At 41.3% G+C, this 24,084-nt stretch overlaps 1 protein-coding gene across 1 annotated transcript in view; it reads right to left on the bottom strand.

Annotated features, from left to right (window-relative positions):
- KCNN2 (potassium calcium-activated channel subfamily N member 2) overlaps window positions 1–24,084 on the bottom strand; it is a 159,052-nt gene that overhangs the window by 20,377 nt on the left and 114,591 nt on the right. The window contains exons 5-6 of the mRNA XM_047861190.1: window positions 16,818–16,959; window positions 3,870–3,980 (exon numbers count right to left, since the gene is read on the bottom strand). Coding sequence (XP_047717146.1) covers window positions 3,870–3,980; window positions 16,818–16,959 — 253 coding nt within the window. The remainder of the gene's footprint in view (window positions 1–3,869; window positions 3,981–16,817; window positions 16,960–24,084) is intronic.

Genomic DNA, 24,084 nt, shown 5'->3' with positions numbered 1-24,084 from the left:
GAGTACCAAAATTGGCTCCTACAAAGTCTGGCCAACCCAGGCTGCAGGAGAGAAAAAAAAAATTGTATCCACCAGCACTTCCATTCCTGGACAAGTTCCTACCCATTCTTGCCTCTCCAGCACATACCCTAAAAATATTCAATAAATTTCCTTCATGTATAATCTAGGTGCTTTCCAGTCTGTTGTCTGTGCTGGGTCTTGGATTGAGAGGGACTGAGAGATACAGTGCACTGGCCCTTTAAGAGCAGAGTCTCAGAGGCCTGTAGGCCCCCATGTCTTTCAGAGGTAAGCCCTGTCAACTTTTGAATTCTGAACGTATGGGGACTCACCTTTCTGTTGAAGGTCCCCAGTAGCAGGGGATGCCCATTATGTGATGTTTGCTGCTTTTGTGCCTTAGGTAGGATCCCTGTACCTGTGACCTCCGTCCATCCTATGGGTCGCCACGCAGGCAATTTGGTTCTCAGGTCCATCTTCGCTGCTTCTCCATGTACCTTTTTCTTTTAAGTCTTCAGTTGTGGAAGATCTGTTCTGTTAGTGTTCAGGTCGTTTTCAGAGTCAGTTGCATTATCTGTAGTTGTAGCCTTGGTATATCCATAGGAAGAGGTGAGCCCAGGACCCTACTATTCTGGTATTTTAGAATTTTTATTTAAAAACTTAAAATTAAAAGTAGGGTCATTTAGAAATTCCATAAATGACCAAATGGAATCAAGTTCCAAGTAAATGGTACTCATTAAGTTGAAGAGGACTATAAAAGGGCTATTATTTTCATATATTGTATTGACTATAATAATGAAATGGGTATCATAAATGAGAAATTGATGTTTGGTTCTAATGACGTTTTAACATTTGTACCTGCACTTAATGACATTTTGCCTATAAAAATCAAGCTGTCAGCAAGACTTCTTGGAGTGCCTTGGTCCGAAGTAATACTGCAAAGTAGCTAAACTTTTAAGGAGGCATAATAAAATAAGAGAATTAATAAAGCATCATGGAGAATGTGAATTTTGAATTTACAATAATACTTCTTATGCAAAAGCTTTCTATAAACAGATTCCCTATAGATAATGAGTCAAGCTAAAGTATACAAGAACTTGTAACAGAAGAGCTGTAAGATCAGAAAACATGATCCACTTGGGGTAATGAGTCCCATTCATAAAAACGAATGGAAGTCATCTAGATCCACAGTCCTCCAAAAGGGGCCAAGAATGGGCTTGGGGGGGTGGGGTCATAAGCAATATAAGCAAGAACACAAGCCAATTTTTCTGCCCCAAGTACAGGAAACAAAAAAACAGTTCTTATATCTGATTTGCTGAAGGAAGAGTACCAGAAAAGCTTACAATTTCCTGAGTCCTGGAGTTTGGTATTTCAGTTCTATATCCTCAACAGTTAACACAGAACTCCAACAATATTAGGCGAACTGCAACTCTAATAGGTATGCTATATATTTTGTTAAATAATTACATTTTATTCCCAGGAAGATTATGATAAATTCAGTATATATGAAGAATATCCACTATGAGGACTGTCCCAGGCTCCAAATCCTTGGGGAATAACAAACCAAAGCAGCAGTTCTCACTGTGGGCAATTTTGTCCCAGCCATGTCTAGAGACATTATTTTGGTTGTCACAAATCAGAGAAAATGCTACTGGCATCTACCAAGGATGCCGCTAACAAGTCAACAATGTACAAGGACATCTGCACAACAGAGAACTATCCAGTCCCAAAGGTCAATGGTGCTGAGGCTGAGTGATCTTGAGCTAAACTAATTAAATTATAAAACCAACCTGGAATGGCTCCCAACTGAACCTGGGAGACCTGTACAAATCTCACAGATTTTAACATCATAGTCTGTTCAGTAAGTAGGATATGGAATATTGATGTCCCAAAGTAAATCTAAAGAAATGGCATCTTACCTTCTTAAGATAAAACTAAGTACCTGCTTAGGAAATGCGGGGAAATCTGCCTCAATGTGCTAACTTGGTTCTTCTAATTTGTGATCCTGTCCCAGCTTTTGGTGTTGTTGCTGAAAAGATTTACATGCAGATGTATGGGCTATATGGTGTTTTAATGGAATTTTCTACCTCAGTGTGGCATTCAGTTAATTCTTATGAAATTTATAAGGTTTGATCTTCATGATAAAATTGTTTGGATTACACAGGGGACTTTTTGGGAAGAGTTCTTTTGATAAAGTAAAGTTCTTTTGACTCTCAATACGAACCGTACAGTATGAAATGCATCCAAAATCCACAAAACATCTGTTACTATTTTGGATTATATGTGGACTAATAGCTCTGAATTTAGGCTCTCCTTGTGCTTTTCTGTAACATTCACCAATGTTCATGAGTTTGGAGATCAAATTCCGGAGTTGAGAGAAAGCTGTGCAGAGTGGAAGACATTCTAAAGGGGCACCTCCAGGCCAAAAGCATGATATCTGCAATCGAGTGGCTGAGATCACCTAGACTATATGTGGACCTTCCAAATGCAATAAAGTCTCACAATAGTGTCTGGTGGTAAGACTTAGAAAATAGCAAGGCAACTGGAATCCATGCTTACATTTTGTAAATACTGTCCTTATATATAAATAGGCACATTGAAATGACAGAGCTATTAGGAAGTATTTACCAACTGAACCATGATTACTTTTATGTATGCAACCAAAATCAAAAGTGAGTAAAAACAGGGGTCCCTAGGTGGCTCAGTTGGTTGAGCGTCCGACCTCAGCTCAGGTCATGATCTTGCTGCTTGTGGGTTCGAGTCCCACATCAGGCTCTGCGTTGACAACTCAGAACCTGGAGCCTGCTTCAGATTCTGTGTCTCCCTTTCTCTCTGCCCCTCCCCCCCATCTCAAAAATAAATAAACGTTAAAAAAAATTTTTTAAGTGCATAAAACCACTGAAAATTGGAACTCTCCTTGAACCAGCCATGGATTCTTTTATGGGTAGAGTTACCAAATGACAATGTGTTTTGTTATTTGGATGACAGCCCGATTGGATTCTCCGTTGAGTTATGTTAGCAACATGACACTGCTGAAAAAGGATTTTTAGCTTTATTTCTGACCTTGTATTTTGGTCTCTCAAGTGACTAGGAAGAGAGGCTAAACATTTGGCGGGAGTGGGAGAAGAAGCTTTTTCCTCTTGGATATAGTGACGTTGAGCAAGCTACCTAACCTCTCTGTGTCTTGGCTTCCACATTTGTAAAATGGGCAGAATGCTAGTGCCTCTCTCAGAAAGTTGTCTGCGTATGACACCAGTTTACACAGGTGACATACTGGGAGCCAAGCCTTGTACAGAGAGAGTGTCAACACCGTGATTCCCGTTGTCTGCCATATTTTCCCAGTGGGCTCTGCTGCCCTTCATCTCTTGCACAGCCTTAAATCACAGAAAGGGCCTGTCTGTGCTCCTTGGAGTCCTACAAGTCACTGGTGGTTTCTTATTGTCCCTGCACACCCAGTCTTTAGACCAGAGACTGGCTCACAGAAGCTCAGTAAAACATTGTTACATCACTCTAGATGACACTCTAAATTTCTAGATAACATTGACAGCCTGCCCCTTCCTATTCAATCTAATATCACTCCCTTCTTGTATCCTGCAAACTGAAATGTTAAGTGTGCCTCTTTGTTTATACTGACATGGTCTAGGTTTATCCTTGAGTAAATACCAAGGTTGTCCAATTATTTCCTAGCTGACGTAAAGTTAGGACTGGCCTATTCTCAAAATATGGGGGGGAAAATGGAACAGATTCCAAGAAGGCCTTAACTTTAAACCAGGTTGTTTCAGCTTGAGAGGTCAAAACAGAAATCGATTGCCCACCCCTGCAATGGAAAACACACGAAAATCTTCCCTCTGAAGATCCATGGGGTGGTAACTCACCCTTTTAGTCAGCTGAGTATCCATCATGAAATTGTGCACATGTTTTTCTGCTTTGGTAAGTTCTAGCTTCCTTGCCACGACAGCTACCACCAGGGCTGTGCAACCAGCACCCTGAAAATCAGAAGAGAAGAGAACCCCAACAAGTTATGATTTTTGGTCTCAGCCACAGTAAAAAATGTTTTTCACCAAGTACATAAGAAGCTGGAGAGTAAAAAAAAAAAGTAGCATTCAGTGACTTTAATAATTATGACCAAAAATTCATGGTCAACAAACACAAGTAGCATGCCCGGAGATTGGGATTCAAAACCTTAGTTCACGTATTTTAAGATCTCAAGCATAATATGTGAATCAAACATATTTTAATACTAAGAAATAAATGGTAAAGGGGCAACTTGCTGAAATTGCAGACATTTGTTAAAAAACAGAGCAAGTCTGTCTGGAAATATAACAGGAACAAGTAATAGATGAGTAAATTAGCATAAATGCATGGAGTAGAAATAACAATTATTCTCTAAAAAAATAACACTGCATAATCTTCTCTCGAGATAAGACCAGAGGTCTTCCGCCCAATTGACTGTGATGTACCAGGAATGAAAAGAGAGAGCTGCATTATCTCGGTGTATGCACAACTTCAAGATCATGGGAGGATCTCTGTGATTTCAACCTGGACAATGGAGACATAGAAAGTGTTGAAGATAAGGCATAGTTGTCCTGTTCAGATGCTTACCAATACTAAGAAAGGCATGGGTTACCTTTATTTTGCAAAAGATCAGCAGTGCTGTGTTTTGAGTGATAGGCCCCTGTGCAGGTCTCTTGGGAAGAGATGTGAGACACTGTGTGGTACCCCAGGGATTAGAGTTTCCTGCTCCATGATCACGGGCATGAGGTGTGAGGACTTCTTGGTTGTAAGAGCAGTGATTACATACAGGGCCAGGAGGCAGGGCTGGGGCACCTCTTGGGGGGTGGGGGGCAGGAGGCGGTCTAGGCAAAGTCATGCTGTTGCTGCCACCTCATGGGTCCTGGGCACAACTGACTTACCAGAAGGGGGAGCTACTGAGGAGCTGTCACAGCCTGAAGAACTCCTGACAGGCCTGTGAAAGGGAAGTCCAGCCCCCCAGAAGGAATCACTCCCCTGAGAGGGCCACAGGGCAGTAGATATTGCCCAAATGTCTCAGTGGACACAGAGCAATGAAGGCAGGGTCCATGCAGGAGCCCAGTGAAGAGGGACACCCAACAGCATGATGTTACAATTGTGGATCTTTCAACAGACTTGAATCCTCTTCAACTAGTTTTTTTAAGTGTATTTATTTATTTTGAGTGGGAGAGAGAATCTCAAGCAGGCTCCACACTGCCAGCGCAGAGCCCGACATGGGGTTCCATTTCACCGTGAGATCATGAACTGAGCTGAGATCAAGCGTCAGATGCCTAACCGACTGAGTCACCCCTGAACTAGTTTTTAATAGCATCGCCTTTATGTTCGCAAAAATGGTAACGTGCTCACTGGCTAGTTAGCCAGGAGAGTCTCAAGTTCCCATAAGGTAACCTGGCTTTCCTTATGACAAATAGGTCTGAAAATCACTCATTATGAAAGTAACTCTGCATCTTCATATAAGGTAGTCTTCATCTTCAGGATCTAATATTGAGGAGTGGTAGTTGCTCCTAGCATGCCCGTGTCCGTAATATGTTATGGCTGTATTAAAATTTTATTTCTGCGATGCTTAAAGACAACGTAATATTTAAATAAGCAAGTCAGAAAATTATATGCCTAATTTGCTCCTAATTTTATTTTTTAGAAAGGACCCACAGTTGGGAACAAATTTAAGGAGGCGAGCAACCTGTACTCTGAAAACTGTAAGACACTGATGAAAGAAACTGAAAAGGACACAAATCCATGGAAAGATATAACAGGCTCATGAATGGGAAAAATTAACAATCTACAGATTTATTGCAATCCCTATTAAAATTCCAATGGTATCTGTCACAGAACTAGAACAAATGAGCCCCAAATTTGTACAGAACCACAGAGAACACAGCTGGGGGTAGCATGCTCCCTGATCTCAATCTACACTGGAAAGCTATGGTTATCAAAACAGTACGTTACTAGCACAAAAACAGACACATACATCAATGGAACGGGATAGACAGCCCAGAAATAAGCCCATGCTTATATGGTCAATTTACATCAAAGGGGGCAAGAATAAAAAACTGGAGAAAAGACAGAAAGTCTTTTCAATAAATGGTGTTGGGAAAACTGGACCACTTTTTTTTCCCTTTTCAGTAGCTCTTTATTTTTATTTTTATTTTTTTTCAATATATGAAATTTATTGTCAAATTGGTTTCCATACAACACCCAGTGCTCATCCCAAAAGGTGCCCTCCTCAATACCCATCACCCACCCTCCCCTCCCTCCCACCCCCCAACAACCCTCAGTTTGTTCTCAGTTTTTAACAGTCTCTTATGCTTTGGCTCTCTCCCACTCTAACCTCTTTTTTTTTTTTTTGTTCCTTCCCCTCCCCCATGGATTTCTGTTAAGTTTCTCAGGATCCACATAAGAGTGAAACCACTTTCTTATACCATACACAGAAATAAACTGCAAATGAAGTAAAGATCTACCTGTTAGACCTGAAACCATAAAAGTCTTAGGAGAAAACATAGGCAGTAAACTCTTGGCCATCACTCTGAGGAGTAAATTTTAGATTTGTTTCTTCAGGCACGGGCAACAAAGGCAAAAAATAAAAGGACAATATCAAACTAAAAAGCTTTTGCACAGTGAAGGAAATCATCAACAAAACAAAAAGGCAACATACCTACCTAACAGAGAAGATATCTACAAATGATAGGTCTTCAGATAAGGGGTTAATATCCAAAATATATAAAGAACTCCTACAACTCACTCAATAGCCAGAAAAATCAAATACTTGATCAAAAATGGGCAGAGAACCCAAACAGACATTTCTCCTAGGAAGACATCCAGATGGCCAATAGACACATGAAAAGATGTTCAACGTCACTAATCATCAGGGAAATACAAATCCAATCCATACCACCTCACACCTGTCATAATGGCTGATACCAAAAGGAAATAACAAGTGTTGGCAAAGATGTGGAGAAAAAGGACCCCTCGTCGTGCACTGTTGGTGGGAATGCAAACTGGTACAGCCACTGAGGAAAACACCATGGCAGTTCCTCAAAAAATGTTCAAAATAGAACTGCCATATGATCCAGTAATTCCACTTCTGGGTGTTTACATGAAGGAAATGAAAGCCATAATTTGGAAAGATATATGCATCCCTATGTTTATTGCAGAATTATTTAAGATAGCCAAGGCACAGAAGCAACCTAAGTGTCTATCAATAGATGAATTGATAAAAATGTTGTGTATGTCTACACAATGGAATATTACTCAGCCATAAAGAATGTGATCTTGCCACTGGAAAAAGCATGAATGGAACTAGAAGGTTTTATGCTAAGTGAAAGAAGTCGGAGAAAGACACGTACTATATGGTTTCTCTTGTATGTGGAGTTTTAAAAAAAAAACAGACATCATAGAAAGAGACTAATAAATATAGAAAACAAACTTGCAATTATAAAATAAATCATAGGGATAGAAAATACATTCCAGGGAATATAGTAAATAATATTGTGGTAACTTTATATGGGTGACAGAGGGTAGCTACACCTACGGGGATCATTTTCTAATGTATAGAAATGTCAGGTCACTGCGTTATACACTGAAACTTATATTGTATATCAGCTATACTTGAAATTAAAAACAATGGCCTTTGGAAGCATACCCATCTATTCTGTTCACTTTCAGATGTTTGCCACAAAATGTACACAGGTTTGGTGTACTGATAAGGGGCTAATCACAATCAGTGGATGGAATCTGTGGCCACTCAAGATGGCTGTCTATACCTACCCACTGGAGGGCAACACTTGCTCGAGAAATATAGGATCACCTACAGGCTGTTCCCAGGTGCTTGTCAGTCAGTGAGTTACAAGAGATTCAAGAGCAGGGATGCTTTCTGAGTAAGCAGAAAATGTAAAAATCTGAGGGGCTTCCACTGTTAGATATCTGAGAGCGGCAGTTGGCACTCAAAGTTGAGTATTGTTTTCCCCTGGCAGGTGGCCACTGCTGAGATCCTTCTGGAAAGAAATCAACATCCTAACAGGAGTGGAAAATCACTGGTATCAAGAGCCTTTGAAAGTCAATTTTTATTTGTGTTTATTCTTGGGCTCTCTTTTTTCCTGCTACTGGCCCATTCCTTGCTGAGTGTTCTCTAGATCCCCCAAAGTCTTGTGCACGAAAATGAGTATCGCTGTTGCAAACTGCAAAAGCAAGGGAGTGTGACAATTTGGGAATTACTGCAACTATTACCTGTGTATGTCACTCCATTATCCTAGCTGTACCCTTTGATGGCACCTCAAGAGCCACTTAGGAAACCTCTTTCTGTTCATATACAGTCACTCCTTTATTTATTTTTAGTTTATTTATTTTGAGAGAGAGACAAAGAGCATGATTGAGGGAGGGGCATAGAGAGAGAGGACAGAGAGAATCCTAAGCAGGCTCTTCGCTGATGAGGGCCCTGAACTCACAAACCATGAGACATGACCTGGGCTGAAATCAAGAGTTGGACGCTTAACCAACTGAGCCACCCATGTGCCCCTCCTTTACTTTCATTTTAATTAGGGAAGCCATACACTTCTATGTCCCCAGGTCCTGAATAAACCAGACAAGGACGCCATGTGTATAGAATTGGGTTTCAAAACAGTAACTTCACAAAAATAAAATAAATGTGGAGATATGCAAAATTGCTGGTTCACCTCTGAAAGCTTTCTAGGTCCGAAGTAAATCCCTGCCAACATGAATGTCATTTAAGTCATTTAAGTCACGGTGTGACGCTGCTGTCCACTCAGTATCTATTTCCAGGAGCGTTCTGTTTCATCAAATGAATACAAATGAGAGTAAACATGCTTTTACAACATTTTCTCCAAAGTTGTCGTCATCACAATGGATGTGGAAACAGTTGGGATGAACATATGTTACTCTCTGAAATGAAGATCCCTGTATGTCTTTAACAAGATGAGTCATATTCCTTTCACCAGAGTCAGAAAGTGTATCCTGGTTACTTTTCTCCCATGTCGTTTATGTTACGATGGAAAAACTAAACAGATTATTGGCCTGTCCCTTCAAGATGCTCATGCACCTAAAAACTAAATGAAGAGAACATAGTGTTTATGAAGCCAATATATTAAAAGCAAATCTTGAGGCTCTCCTTAGCTGGTGTATCTTCTTTCCTTCTAACAAATTAGATGTTGCAAGGGAGAGAGAGGAAGAGGAGGGAGAAAGGCCTTGTCCATAGAAGAGGTAATTATGAATGTTCATCTCCCTATGTCAGCTCAGTGTGAAGCACACAAATGACGACCAGAGTGCCTAAGTAGTAGTTGAATACCAACACCTGAAGAGTCTTAGCTGCTGCCAAATTAAAATACAGGACTTTTTGGGGCACCTGGGTGGCTCAGTCAGTTGGGCGTCTGACTCTTGGTTTTGGCTCAGGTCATGATCTCACGGTTCGTGGGTTCGAGCCCCACGTCAGGCTCTGTGTTGCAGTGTGGAGCCTGCTTGGGATTCTGTCTCTCTGCCCTACCCCCTCAAAATAAATAAATACACTTTAAAAATAAAATACAATACTTTTCAGGGCACCTCGGTGGCTTGGTCATTTAAGAGTGGGACTCTTGGTTTCAGCTCAGGTCATGATTTCACACTTTGTGAGTTCAAGCCCCACATCAGACTGTGCTGATGGCATGGAGCCTGCTTGGGATTCTCTCTCCTTTTCTCTCTCTGCCCCTCCCCTGCTGACTCTGTCTCTCAAAATAAATAAACTTTAAAAAATTTAAAATACGGTACTTTTCTCCACTCTATATTTCCTCATCAGAGCACAGAAATCGTAAGCCATGTTGGCCCCCAGGATGCCCAAAAGAGATGTTCATCTTCCCCCAGGTAATTTTATCACACAATGTTGGAAAAGTTCAAAGTACTCCCATAATTTTACTTCAGGTCACCTGGTTGTTCTCATCCTGCAAATACTTTCGAGAAGCTTTTCGATAAACCATTCTGGGAGCAAGCTTTTAACCATTTAAGGATGCAAGCCTGTACAGAAGGGAAATTCCTTTATTAGGACGTTTGGGTAAAGGTTTTGATTCTGATTTTAAAAAGGCAGCTGCCAAAGATTTAACGCAAATACTGAAATGTGTAATTTTCTTTTAGAAGTCCCAGAATCCCCACCCTCACCAAGAAGGACTAATGAAAAAAATGCTAGTGTCCAAAATACTCCAGCATTAAATTAATTATCTTCCTGCAGTTCTAATAATCACTCCTAAAAGCTCAAACTTCAGTGTGATAGCCAATTTCTTTGACTAACAGTAATTAAAATTTATCAAAACATAGTTAATTTGGAAAAAAAATCATGCTTTTTCCTTAAGATACATCCGAATTAATAAAGCAGCTTTAAGCCTGATTAATATTTTTCCTTTAAAAATATCAGCTTATCCTCCAAGAGGAAGGTAAAATGAGTGTTTGAAAATACTGCCCATGTTTCTGTCCCTGGGCTTGAGTGACTCAGTATATAGAACAATAAATAGATTTTAGTGCCCTTGTCTGATATAAATATTTTTTCATGAAAGTTCTGGCAAATAGAATTCTCTAAAAGACTCAGCTTTGTTGTTACATCCTACTGGAATTCTGCAAGATCTCCTTGGGTCGTGAAAATCAATGACAAGGTAATTTTGATGAGAAATGCCCCGAGTTTATCAAAGACGGGGTGGTACTTGCGGATAGGAGGGCAGAGGTCAGGTACGATGTCCTCATCCAGTGGAAGAGGGGAGGTGTGTGTGGTTTTTTGAGTTCAGGGATAAAACCGGTGCCTGGAAAACCCAGGTCTCCCTCAGAGTGAATTACTTGTTCAGCTCATTCTTGTACTTGGATGGTTGGAAAGTGGCACAGAACTCTGGTCATCAACAATGACTCATCCCCGGGTTTAAATCTCCTTATTAGCAACGGCGCTAGTGTGAGTGCATGTACTTTAGAGACAGGAAGGCCAGCCTTGCCAACTAAAAATGCTGATAGTTTAGAAAACTTAGGTGGAACCGTGGCATCTACAAGTCAAAAGCTAGAAGGTCACAACAACTGCCGCCTCTATTTGCCTGTGCTTGAGAGAAACCAGCGGTCATCTTTCTTAAGGAAGTTTCTTGTGCAGAAATGAAGGTCGGCTTGGGGGCATTAGTGGGGAATTTACCCTTAGGGCTGAATAGGCCCGTGGTACCCCTCCTGCTACCCTGCACAAAATAGGAACTATCCTAAGAATTTAAAGATCGGCTTTCCACACTGAGCCTTTATTTGATGAGATTCGGTGAATACACCAGAAAGACCCCCCAAAATAAATGAAAAGTAAATTAAAAACTTCTTCAAAGTTAGTATTTGATAGTAAACACCTGATGCCAAATTGTGTAAGACACATATAAAGGATCCTAGGTTTTTATTTTATTTTTATTATTATTTTGCTTATTCATACATGCAGTACCAAGTTTCTTGGGATTTCCGTATCCATTGGCAGGGGAAAGAAAAATCGCTTAATGGAAAGACAGAAAGTAGCAGGAATATAACCAGACCTTAGGTTTAGCCCTCTTGAATGCCAGTCATTTTCCTTATAAGCTCTTGCTAATTTATGGCTATGTTTTGGAATACTCTCAGACTGAGTGGACAGTGTAGTGTGTAATCCTACCCTTCAGGATTAAAACTGCTGACCTCTGACAGTTGACTGAACCACCATGGGACCTTCAATTAAGGCTCCTCAACACTGGGGTAAATTGATGCTGACAGGATTATTATCCGAAGTTCTCATCCTAAGATGGTATAAAAATTAATGACTATATTATTGTTGTTGTTCCCTAAGTAAAACTTGAAAGATTCACTGGTGCCATGATTTTTCAATTGTTACGAAATGCAGAAGTGTTTGAGCAAAACCTAAATCACACTTCTGAAAGGGACTCACTTGAGTTGAGGAATCCATGGGGGGACCCTGTGGAAGTCCAAGGGGACCATTTATCACACACCAACCTGTGTCCCTAGGATGGGGCAGATGATACTTCATGTTTAAAGGTAATTTTGCCCCCAAATCTGGTCATCCATATTCTACACAAAGGGCCCACAAGAGACGTCGCAATTCCATAGAAATGGAGAAGTGAAAATTGCAAACGAACGAAGGACCTTCATTCTCACATAAGACAGGAGATACTCTGTCACCAATGAGGTTGTATTGTCCTCTTGAAACAATCATCTGTATTCATAAGCAAGGGGAGATGAGAGCTTCCAGAATGTGTTTTGTCTAGATGTGCAGATATGAAAGGGCAGACAGGATAACCTTTTAAATGCTAAGCAAAACAATTCCCTTCTCTGCATCCAGTTGGAGATCATGAGAAACCAGCTCGAGCCGACAATAGCGAAGACACAACAATCTCACAAGGTTGTCTGCCTGCCACCTTCAACCAAAAGAATAAAGCCATTGAGAGAGTTCATGCCATTGGTTATGGTGACATCCACACTAATGAATCCTCAGGTCCTTGGTACAACCCCACAGAGGAAAGACAGATGAATAAGGAGAAAAAAGGAATTACAACCTTCATGGCTTTTCTCTGGAAGGGTGATGAGTGACTTATTATACGATCCTAGGATTTTATGGTTTTAAAATACTATCCAGGAGAGAGAATGAGATCTTTGTCTCCTCAGCTTTACTATCAGGTAGGTCTTGGTAAAAAGGAACTTTCTGCGTGATTTGTCTGACCTATCACAGTGTAATACCTCTTCACACATTTCAGTATCTGAGATCCCGTTATTCTAGCATTTCCATCATCATTTATGTAGAACATTGTAAACGAAGTTGTAAAAACTATGAGAAAAGCTTTGCCTGATTGGATTCTATTCACAATTGATATTTCAAGTGAGGAGAGGTTATTTTTTGAAATGTTCACTTGTTACTCTCTTAGAAATATTCTGGAAAACTCTCTCTCCTCATTGTCTAACAATATATTTCTGCCCAGAGCACTGCAGATTAATCTTAATGTCCTTGGCTCCCAAAAATATCACTCATGACACAAATTAAGCTATTTAAAAATTTTAAATCATGGTTTAATTTTGGGTTTGTAACCAATGAAATGTGAACATCTAAGACGATGCCACAAAATAATTCATTCGTTTCATTAGCTTTATCAAGAAATGCAGTGCTCATTTCTTTATTTGTACATTTTTGAAATGGGTAAGTGTTTTAGATGTTAGCATATGGATCGACTGTATCTTATGTCAAAGTAAAATAAAAAACACATAAAGGTATAAATTCTATCAATTTCAAAACACAAGAACCAGAAAATTCAAATATAAGAGAAAACAAAGAAATACAGTACTTTGGAGAAAATATACAAGATGATTCAGGGATGGCCCTGTCCTCTCTCAGAAGTATTGTAAGTCGTATTTCTTTTTCACAATTTAGTAGGGGCCAGATGGAGAGAGGGAGAGAGAGAGAGAGGGAGAGAGAGAGAGATGGCCCAGGGGAAATCTGACATTGTACAGTTTATCTAAACATGCATTGCAGAAAGCCCAAGGGGCAACAGGCAAATAAATCCCCCCCCCCAAAAGGAAGCCATATCTGGCTTAGATAATCCCCAGGTGACAAACTGGTATTTAAGTCTCTTGGAGGGGGGGAGTATCTGACAAAACATATTTCAGCTTAAGGAAACTAACCTTTTATATGAACTGTGAAAACAAGTGATCTTTTTCTAGGTATCTATACTGCCAGCCAAACACTGTACAGGCAAACACTGTACAAGTTTGTAGGAAACCTCCAGCCATACACTGCCGATTCCTGGGAAATTTACAAGGGATAGAATTAACTCCCCAAGCTCACCCCCAGGAGACTGCTCTGGGGCCCAACTCAACGGGAGGCTGCCTGGGCTAGGGACAGACACAATCCTATTCCTCCTAGCATTTCACATAGGCTCATCCAAGATTACTGAATTTCTCTACACGCAAGTAAACCATTTTGGGTGGGGCCAGTTAAGAAAGAAATCTGTCCCGGGGTGCCTGGGTGGCTCAGTTGGTTGAGCGTCCAACTTCAGCTCAGGTCATGATCTCATAGCTCATGGGTTCGAGCCCCATGCTGGGCTCTGTGCTGACAGCTCAGAGCCTGAAGTCTGTTTCGGATTCTGTGTCTCCCTCTCTATTTGCCCCTCCCCTGCTCAGGCTCTGTCTCCCTCAGTCTCTCAAAAACAAATAAATGTTGAAAGAAAGGGAAGGGAAGGAAAAAGAAAAGGGAAGGAAAAAGGGAAGGGAAGGGAAGGGAAGGGAAGGGAAGGGAAGGGAAGGGATCTGTCCCTTAGAAGGGAAATAGAGTGGAGCTTTTCAGGCTGAGAACAGAGGGCCTGTTTCACCATGAATCTCGACAGTGGCAATGAGGTCGCTATAAATTTCAGTGCACACAACACATTTGTGTCCATATAGATTATAAGTGGATTATAACTTCATTTCTTTTGTGAAGTAGGATCACCAGTGACATCTAAGCAAAGGAGTGGTTCAAACAACTAAATAGAAGATTTGTGCTGTCTGATGAGGCTAGAAAGACAGGAAGGGCAAAGAAAAAAGCAAGGAAAGCTACAAGTACCACAGGATCCAGGCAAGGTTAATCACCAATCTGGCTATGATCCACTGCATATTAGGCTATTTGCACAAGCCCTGAGTCATACCTGATTCAACAATAAAGGAGTGGGGGGGGGGGAGGGGGACATCTTGCCAGAAAGGAACACCAAGGAAATTGTTTCTAAGAAGCTTAAGGGGAAAGACTCTGTAATTACCAGTTCTGTGTGTATAAATAGCATCATTCATGTCCCTCGTGGGCTTGTTATGGCCCTCCAAAAATACACCCATGCACATTTCATTTCCCAAAGCATTATGCTATATGATAAAATGCTATCTCTTCTGAGGAAAAAGGAGGAAATGATCCAACAGTGAGCAGAATGGGCACTACCCGTTGAAATGAAAAAAACAAAAAACAAAAAAACAAAAAAGTTCATTAAAATGCACAAAACTATTTTTCTTGTACAAGCAAACCATGTTAAATTATAACCCCAGATCGTATTCTGTACAATTGGGACTTGAAATGGGCCTCTCGTTACCACTGATGACCTTAAAATTGGCCCAGATTTTATTTTCACATCTAGCTGCCTTAATCCCCGTTTGGTTACTACCAAGTGGGAGAAGAATGTTCCCACTCCATCTATGCCCTGGGCAGCTCAGTCCTTCCAGCCAGTTAGAACTCTTGGAACAATCTTCTGAGGCAGCTGCTAGCAGGGTGTGTGTTGCCCTGGCCACCATTCAGAGGCCCTCACATGGAGATCCTGTCCCTCTGCTGCCAGCATGGGGGTGGACACAGTGGGGGCATTGGGAGGGATGCCTAATATCAGAAATGCTGGGAATTTCCTGGCTTAGGAGCTCCTGGTACTCGTTCTCATAGCCCAACATGTAAGCAGAAGATAAAAGAAGCATCAAGATGATACTTTTTGCTGTCGCCAAACTACACAAAGCAGATGAGAAATGGACAGAACCCAGGTCACTGAACACAGTGCATCGATTAGAAGCTACGTCTGGCTTAAACACTGAAAAGTTCATACTACATTGTCATCAATTTGAGATAACCTGCTGGCCTCCAATGTGTATACACCTAAAATACATGGAACCAATTAGTCCTGGTCAAATCGGGGTGGGTATGGGGTAGTGATCACGTAGGAACTTGTGCTGCGTCACAGAAGAACAGTGACATGTCGCTACGGGCAGCAGACTTTTCTCAAGGGTTCCGCAAGACCTGGCCACCCGTCCCAGCCTCATGCCATGGCACTGTCCCACTTTTCACCCCTGGCCCAATGACCTTGCTCGAAGGTACCAAGCTCCCCCTTGACTCACTACCTTCAAATAAACCATTTCCTCCTCCTGGATGCCCTTCCTTCTTGCCACACTGCCTGGCTATTCACCCTTCACACCTGAGCTCAGAAGTCAACTTTCCCGGGATGGAGGAAAGAAAATATTATTAAGAAAACCATAAGGAAGGGGCATCTGGGTGGCTCAGTAGGTTAAGTGTCCCACTCTTGGTCTCAGCTTAGGTCATGACATAATTATTCATGAGTTTGAATGAATCAGGCTCTTGCATCAGGCTCTGTGCTAGGATTCTCTCTCTCTCTTTCTCTCTCTGCCTCTCCCCTGCTCATGCTCTCTCATTCCCTCTCGCAAAATAAATAAATAAACCAAAAAAGAAAGAAAGAAAGAAAGAAAGAAAGAAAGAAAGAAAGAAAGAAACTCATAAGGAAGAGAAAATACATTTACAGTACTACACTGTATTTATTGGGAAAAAAAAATCTGCATATCCTTAGACCGTGCAGTCAAAACCCACGTTGCTTGAGGGTCAACCATAATCTAATTCTGTGATTGAGAAAATGCAATTTTTCAGCCCTTCAGCACACTTCAGGAGAGGTTGTTATGGTCCGCATTTTGCAGATAAGGAAAGCGCGTTTCAGAGAAGAGAAAGTGTACCTCGCTCTTATGACAATGAGAGGACCCAGACTGAAATGAAGAACTTCCTGGCTGCAGCTTGGAGACCAGATTTGCTCATCAAAACGAGTGCCTCTCCCTACAAAAAGCAATCCAACAGCCACTGATGCTTCATGGAGCTGTATCAGGCTAAGAATGAAGATCAAAACCAGCCATGTTGTCTCGCGACCTAGAACTGATTATTTATACTGGCTCCTGGCTGTTGGGAAACCTAGTAGCTTGCAATCAAATCACACTGTGCACCTTCATGCCTTCATTGTCTAAGAGGATAAGCAAAAGAAACAAAGTAAAAAGACACTTACCATAATTCCAGTGAGCAAACAGACTCCTTTCCCACAGTATGTGTTAGGTACCATGTCACCATAACCAATGGAGAGAAAAGTTATTGATATCAACCACATCGCTCCGAGGAAGTTGCTAGTAACATCCTGTTGATCATGGTACCTGCAAAACAGCAAACAGAGCCGGTCCTTTATAATTAATCTGCAGTATGGCTGCCAAGGGCAATTTGATCCAATCCAGCGAATTCACTAAGTAGCTTCCATAAACTGATCTACCGGAAGGTTTTCAAATCTCACTATTATGTGTCAATAAAATTGAGGTGTCCCTGAGCAATCTGACAGACATCAGGACGTTCCTCAACTTGAAAAACAGTCTGAAAGGGAAGCTATAAAACAGGACAAGCGCTTTTTTCACTGGTAGAAACTGACAAATGCATATTTCTTTCTGAACTCTGCCCATGCCTTTCTCGTGGTTCCTCATTCCTTGACGCCTGCTGACGTGCCCAACTTAATGGGACCGTATGTGGTACTACTGCATGCAATCTATAATCTCTCCCCGCACCCTTCCAGTAGGAGGAGCCATGCTGTTCCCTTTGCTACCTTTATTTCTGTGATGAGCCAACTCCTAGTCATCCTTCAAATTAAATGCAGGTGGAGACTTTTCTGTCTGCTCTTCTCCCAGCCCCTCCCCTGCATGCCCTCAGCATCCTCTGTATTCCTCCACCACAAGACATTACTGAGACTGTCTACCTGAAGGTCCTGCTCTAGCTGGCTTCCTTGAAGACACAAATGTGCCACTGATTGCACAGTCCCTGCCCAGAACCGGAGCTTGATAGAAATCACTGCCTCACTAGTTACACACGAAAAGCTTGCAGTCAAAAAGAGAGGGAGGGATATAGTTTATCATAATTAGTCTTTGAGGTATCAAGATTTCTGTGGTGTGGGGGAGGAGGAGGGTTTTTATATCAGAAATATATATCCTATGGGGGCACCTGGGTGGCTCAGTCGGTTGAGCATCCAACTTTGGCTCAGGTCATGATCTCTCGGTTTCTGAGTTCGAGCCCTGCATGAGGCTTGCTGCTATCAGCGTGGGGCCTGCTTCAGATCCTCTGTCCCCTTCTCTCTCTGCCCCTCCCCTGCTTGCATGTTCGCGCTCTCTCTCAAAAATAAACAAACCTTAAAAAAAGATATCCTATAGCGTTTATTTGAATTAGCCGCACTGAACAGTAATGCTGGCCCATCATGGAGACACTGCTATCCACCATGCACACGACAGTGAGGCCAAGTGAGTTGTTACCCCAGAAGAACTTGCCCTGGATGCGTGTGCTATGTAGTCATGGAGCAGAGTGCCCCTCCTCTAGTCTCTGCGGCAGTCAGACCCCAGACTCTGGTCACCACGGGTATTCTTGGCTCTTCACCCAACGTCTCCTAAGGACCACTTTCCTTCACAGCTCTCAGATACCACTGGGGAGGGTTTTCCTGGCCTCATTTTTTGCTCTCCAAAGCATGCTCATAATCTCCTAGCTTGCCCATGCTCAATCCTTGCCGAAGAGCACACCGTGAGTCTTGGGTGGTAGGAGGCTAGAAATCTCCACCATTCCACCCTAGTGAACTGCCACCAGGACCCAGCTGTAGAATCTCCTCTTCCCAGAATGGCCAGGTCGAGAGGCTGTCATTGCCAAAATAGAGGTCAAGTGCATTCCTAGCTTTCCAGGAAGACAGATGAGTGCATTCACCCTCATCTGTGATGCAATCGGTGCTATACTTCAGCTGCAACATGAGCTAATGGGCTCTGTGACCTACTCTGGGGGCATGCTGGGCCTGTGTAATAAGACCTCCATGGGCGAATGTGGTTTTTATTTTAAACAAGACGCTTAGGGGCACCTGGGTGGCTCAGTCGGTTAAGCGTCCGACTTCAGCTCAGGTCACAATCTCATGGTTGGTAGGTTTGAGCCCCGCATCAGGCTCTGTGCTGACAGTTCAAAGCCTGGAGCCTGCTTTGGATTCTGTGCCTCTCTCTCTCTCTCTCTCTCTCTCTCTCTCTCTCTCTCACTCACTCTCTGCCCCTTCCTCTCTCGTGTTCTCTCTCTCTTTCAAAAATAAGCATTAAAACAATTTTTTTAAACAAGACCCTTTGAAATAAGCTTTAGATGATAACTCTTTCATGATATTGGGGCTCTCTGTATTTTTCATCAAGCACCTGCCTAAAATAGGGAACACATTCCCCTGGTGTGGGTGTGTGCTGCACAAGAGAGGGGTGGCAGGGGCACTCATGTCCCATACAGCCTTTAGTTGTGAGACAAGGCCTCTTAACAAAGCACGATCGACATAAAGATCTGAGACACTGAAGAGGTGAAGACTCTAATTCCCTGATGCATCTGTAGTATTTGTGGAGCACCCGCTATGTGTTCAGCCCTTGGCTTGGATTTTCTCATGTTACATCATTTCTTTAAGACCAAGGCAACCTTTTGGCCAAAACAGTGATAGTCCCCACCCTCTATCAACCAGGTGTCCTCAATCACTTAGAAAATGCGATCGTGTGCCAGTGAAATCCTCAAGTTATTTCCACACCATGAATGGCCAGGACACATGTGCACCTACAAAGAGGCGTGTGAGATTTCAGACTATGAACAAAGGTCTCTAAGGGAAACCTTCATGGCTGGTGTCCACAAAGATATCTCAACTTCATCATGGGTATGGAGAGCTTGCCCATCTGTTCTTTCCAATTTGGTTTCCAAAGCTCGGAGAAGTAAACAGTTTTGAAAATTACCATAAAAAGCATTCACTGGAACGTTTAGGCAACCCGATTCCTCTTTAGTTGCTTACCTTAATAAATGCCCAGGTTTTAAATACACAAATTTGACTCTTTGCAAAGACTCTCAAGCATTACACCATTCTATCGTTCTGTCAATATTCATTATATACTACGCACATTATTTTGGGTCAGACACTGTAATCCTGTAGTGAAGGGCCTAATTAGAAATAAACTTTCTAGGAATTGGTATTTTAGGGCTTGGGATTCAATGGTAAATTATTTTTTTTTCTGCTTATGAAATAATAAATCTGACTGAAACGTAGCTCACCAATATGGAAAAATAACATCTTGGACTAATGTTTATATTACATTCAGACATACTTACTTGTGAATAGTCAAGAGGGAAGCAATTAGGGAACTGCATTAGGCACTATTTGAATAATCAAGATTTCTTTCCTGGCAACTAAAATATCAAACTTATCAGCAGGATGATATTATCCCTTAGAACACTGCCAGGTTTGGAACTATGCCAGATTCACACCACTGTGAGTGATTAATCTGCACAATGTAAAGGGTAAAGAAAAAAATTTCAAGACACTGTTTACAGATGTTTATTTCACAAACTTAGACAATTCCAACCTTCTTCACAAGAACTATTCTATGAAAGACGTGAAGAAATGACTCAAAGTGGCAAATTTCAAATTCTGATCAGTATGAATCCTTGTTTAATTAAAAATACATCAAATAAGATTAAAATTAGAGCAAGGGAGGCCTGATGATCTCAAGCTTTTAAAATAAGAACTCTGGAGTTTGGAGAGAAGACTTACTGCACTGTTTTAGAGCAGTGCACGTTTCATAGACATAATGGTTGTGAGATCGGCTTTAAGGTTTGGAAAAAAGGCAAAATATTCCTTTTCTTGGTCTCCATTCATTTTTTCACTGTTGCCATTTTCTCAAGTGGGTCTCCCACTTGTTCTTATATCACAAATATGACAGCTTTCTGTGATACTTGTTTAAATTTGCCAGGTTATCTTTCCCAGAGCATTACTGAATTCTTCCCTGAATGAAGTAGCATCTGCCCTGCACCCCGGACTCTCTCTCAGCATCTTTCCAGAAGCAACAGGAGCTTTGGCCACACGAGTGGCTGGCACTATGCCATCCTCTTTCATGGCTTTGTTTACAGGTGTGATTCCTCCTCCACCCCCCTAGCCCTGATTTGTATTTTGAGAATCTACTCATTGGTCCCCTTTTCCAGACTCCACATAGCTTTTGGTCAACAGGGTACTTCAGGTGGTCCTCTGTAGAGATGTCTAGCACCATCAGCCAACGTTAACTTGGGTCATAAGACATGTAATGTGTAATTTGCTCATCTAACATGCCCCTAGAATCTTAACTATAAAGAATTTAAGGACAAAGACTATGTCTTTATTGAAGTAAGTAGCATGACAATGTGAAACATTTGTTCTCAAACTGATGTGCCCCTAGCCACATTCTAGGCCTTCAGGATCACATATACAGAAATACAAAAAGGGGACAGGAATGAGTCTTGCTCATCAATTAACACGAATCAAATCTGTCATGTTCTGTCCCAAGATCTGTGGGCAACTTCTAGGTATTTTTACACTGACAAAAAATAATTCAACACTGGAGGTTAACAGCTGACAAACTATGTTCATTAGTCTTCTTCTGTTAAACATACTGTTAATACTACAAATGGCAAAAAGACTTCATCTCAATTGTCAGCTCTGATCTCACATACCAGCCTTGGTTGTAGAGTAAAAAGTATTATGGAGATTTAAATGCATGTGATTGATCCACCACCCGTTGCCTCTTGTGAATCCACCTTTCTCTCCAAAGATACCACTAAAGGATAGTAAGGCAGTTGAAAAAAATGTCTAAACCCACAAGAACAAAAAGAAAGAAAGGAGAAATCAGAGCATGAAAAATAACACATTTTTATACAAACAAAAGTACACAAGGAATTCTATTTCCAGCCAAGAAGAAACAAGGGACTGGATTTACACTGCCTCCTGAAACAACTACGAAACCAGACCAAATATTCGAAACAATGGTTAACAAGACATAGATCATCTACTAATAAAGGACAGTGATCCCTGAGAGATGGTAAACAACCAAAGTGGTCATACAATCACCTCAGCTTAATATCTTAAGAGAATCTGCAGGATGTAGCTGAGGGAGAGAAACCAGGCACTGTCCAAAATTCTCCCCAAGTTCAGGGACAGAGTTGGAAATCCAGAGAGATCTGGAGTTCAAAGCGTCAAAATCCAGACAGCAGAAGTCTGCACTGAGGGAGACCCAGAGATCTGCACAGGAGTCTTCCTGATTATTCAGCTGAGTAGTGATCAGTACATGCATATAAAACCCCAAGGCTGGAGAAGTGCAAGTACTATATGTAAAGTAGTTCAATATCACTTAAAGACAGGTTGTAGTAAGTGGTATCATTTCAAATGAAGATAAGACTGTGATAATTTAGTTACAGTATACCTAAGTGTCTAGGTATGCTGTAACCCTAAAAGACCCACTAAAATAATACACCAAAGTGTACTAACTAATAACACATTAAAGGATACAAGATGGAAAAATAAAAGTAATCCAAAAAGAAAGCAGAAATAGATAAAAGGGACAAAGAAAAGATGGGACAAATAGAAAACAAACAGCCAGAGGACAGATTTATCCAAGCATATTGGTAACCATATTAAATATAAATGGCCTAAATACCTCCAATTAAAAGGCACAAAGTGTCATAGAACCCATAGAAGGTTCACAACTTCAAGAAACCAGGTATCATGCAGAGGGGCAGGTGCCTGTCCCTGGTTGGTACTACCAGACAACTAACAGGAGACAGAGTTCATTCTCTGGGGACAGACTGGAGATTCTGACCCAGGGTCCAGCTAAGGTCAGGAAAGTTGTTTGGGGCCGAAAACATGGGGATGAAATTCAAGTTTCCAAACTGAATAACAGCTTCTCCAGTTTCCTTTCTTCACTCCCTATCCCTGACCCTATAATAGAATTCACTATTATAGACAAAGAATATTTTCCTTTGGAGAAACAGAACAGTTTCAGTGAAAAGGCATTCATGTACCAACATCAAGGATTCCCTCATGAAAAATGCAGCTGTCCACTTACCCACCCTACAGGAAGTTTCACCAGAAAACAAGCTCCTCTCCCCATACAGAGCTCCCAATTCCCACTCCTGACATGAAAGAACCATAGATGGTCAGCACACATTTGAAGTATATTCTCTACAGAAAAGATACAGACAAAAAAGGAAGAAAGCAAAGAAAGAATGGGAGGAGGGAAGAAACAGGAGAACCTGGACACAATGCAGGGTGATGGGGACAGGAGTCCTGAACTCTCTAATTTCTGTCAGGAAAGACCTAAGGGAAATGATGGTGTCCATAAAACAGGAACAGGATACTAACAAAAATTTGCAAAGAATAAAAGAGGGGAACTTAAAAAAATATTATAGTGAAAAAAATAACATAACATGATAAGAATATAAATTGGAAGAAACCTCCCAGAAAGTAGAAAAGACAAAAAGACAAGGGTAAAAGGAGAAGATAAAGGTTGGTTCTCAGAGAATCAACATAGATGGCCTAATAACTGAATTTCTAGAACACAGAAAGTGGAAGGAAAGAAATGAAAACATTCTTTTATTTCTTTTGTTTTTCCAGGAACTGGAAGGCAGGGATCTCAAAGACTCTAGTTGGTATCTGCATAGGGAATAAGAAAAGACCTAAGTTAATGGGGGTGGGGGGTGGTCACAGTAAATTTTATTTATTTTTTTCATTTTTATTATTTTTCTAATTATTCTGAGCTTCGGTTTTTATTTTATTAATTTTTTAAATCTTTTTTTTTAAAGTAGGCTCCACACCCAACATGGAACTTGGACTCATGACCCCGAGATGAAGAGTCACATGCTCTACCGACTGAGACAGCTAGGAGCCCCCATGGTCAATTTCAAACTACTAGGAATAAGGAGATCTTAAAAAGTTTCAAAGAGGGGGAAAAAGAGATCACAGCTAAAGATGAAAAATGGTTGCCTCTAACATTATTTAATCATTTAACCTGTGTATTGTGTATTGTGGTGGGAAAGGCGGAGGCAATCTATTACTCCTGGATTTGAAGAGGTGAGGGATGGAGAATCTGGGCAAAGGAACCAAACAGGCATAGCTCAGGCCCTCTCCCTGCTCTACTTACTCACAGAGCAGACCCATCTGGTTTTCTGTGCAATAAGCTTCCCCAAGGAGAGATGACTCCCCCTGGGTTATGAGGTGTACCTACAACTCCATCTACTTTAGTGGTGAATCATCAGAACACTGGGCAGCCCAATGGGCTGTAGTCAAAGGGATGGTGTCCAGATCCGTTTTACGTCCATAATGAAGCTGATACTTTGATGTCTACCAGTTGAAGACCCAGAGAAGTGAAAGATCTACACGATCTTGCTCCAAACCCCAACTACATGCTTGTAATTTTGATTTTAAGTAAAAGCAAATAAAATAAGTGATTCAA

The sequence above is a fragment of the Prionailurus viverrinus genome, chromosome A1 (assembly GCF_022837055.1).
Source record: "Prionailurus viverrinus isolate Anna chromosome A1, UM_Priviv_1.0, whole genome shotgun sequence".
Taxonomy (NCBI): domain Eukaryota; kingdom Metazoa; phylum Chordata; class Mammalia; order Carnivora; family Felidae; genus Prionailurus; species Prionailurus viverrinus.
Note: the sequence above shows the minus strand (reverse complement) of the source record. Positions and strands in the feature narration are given on the sequence as shown.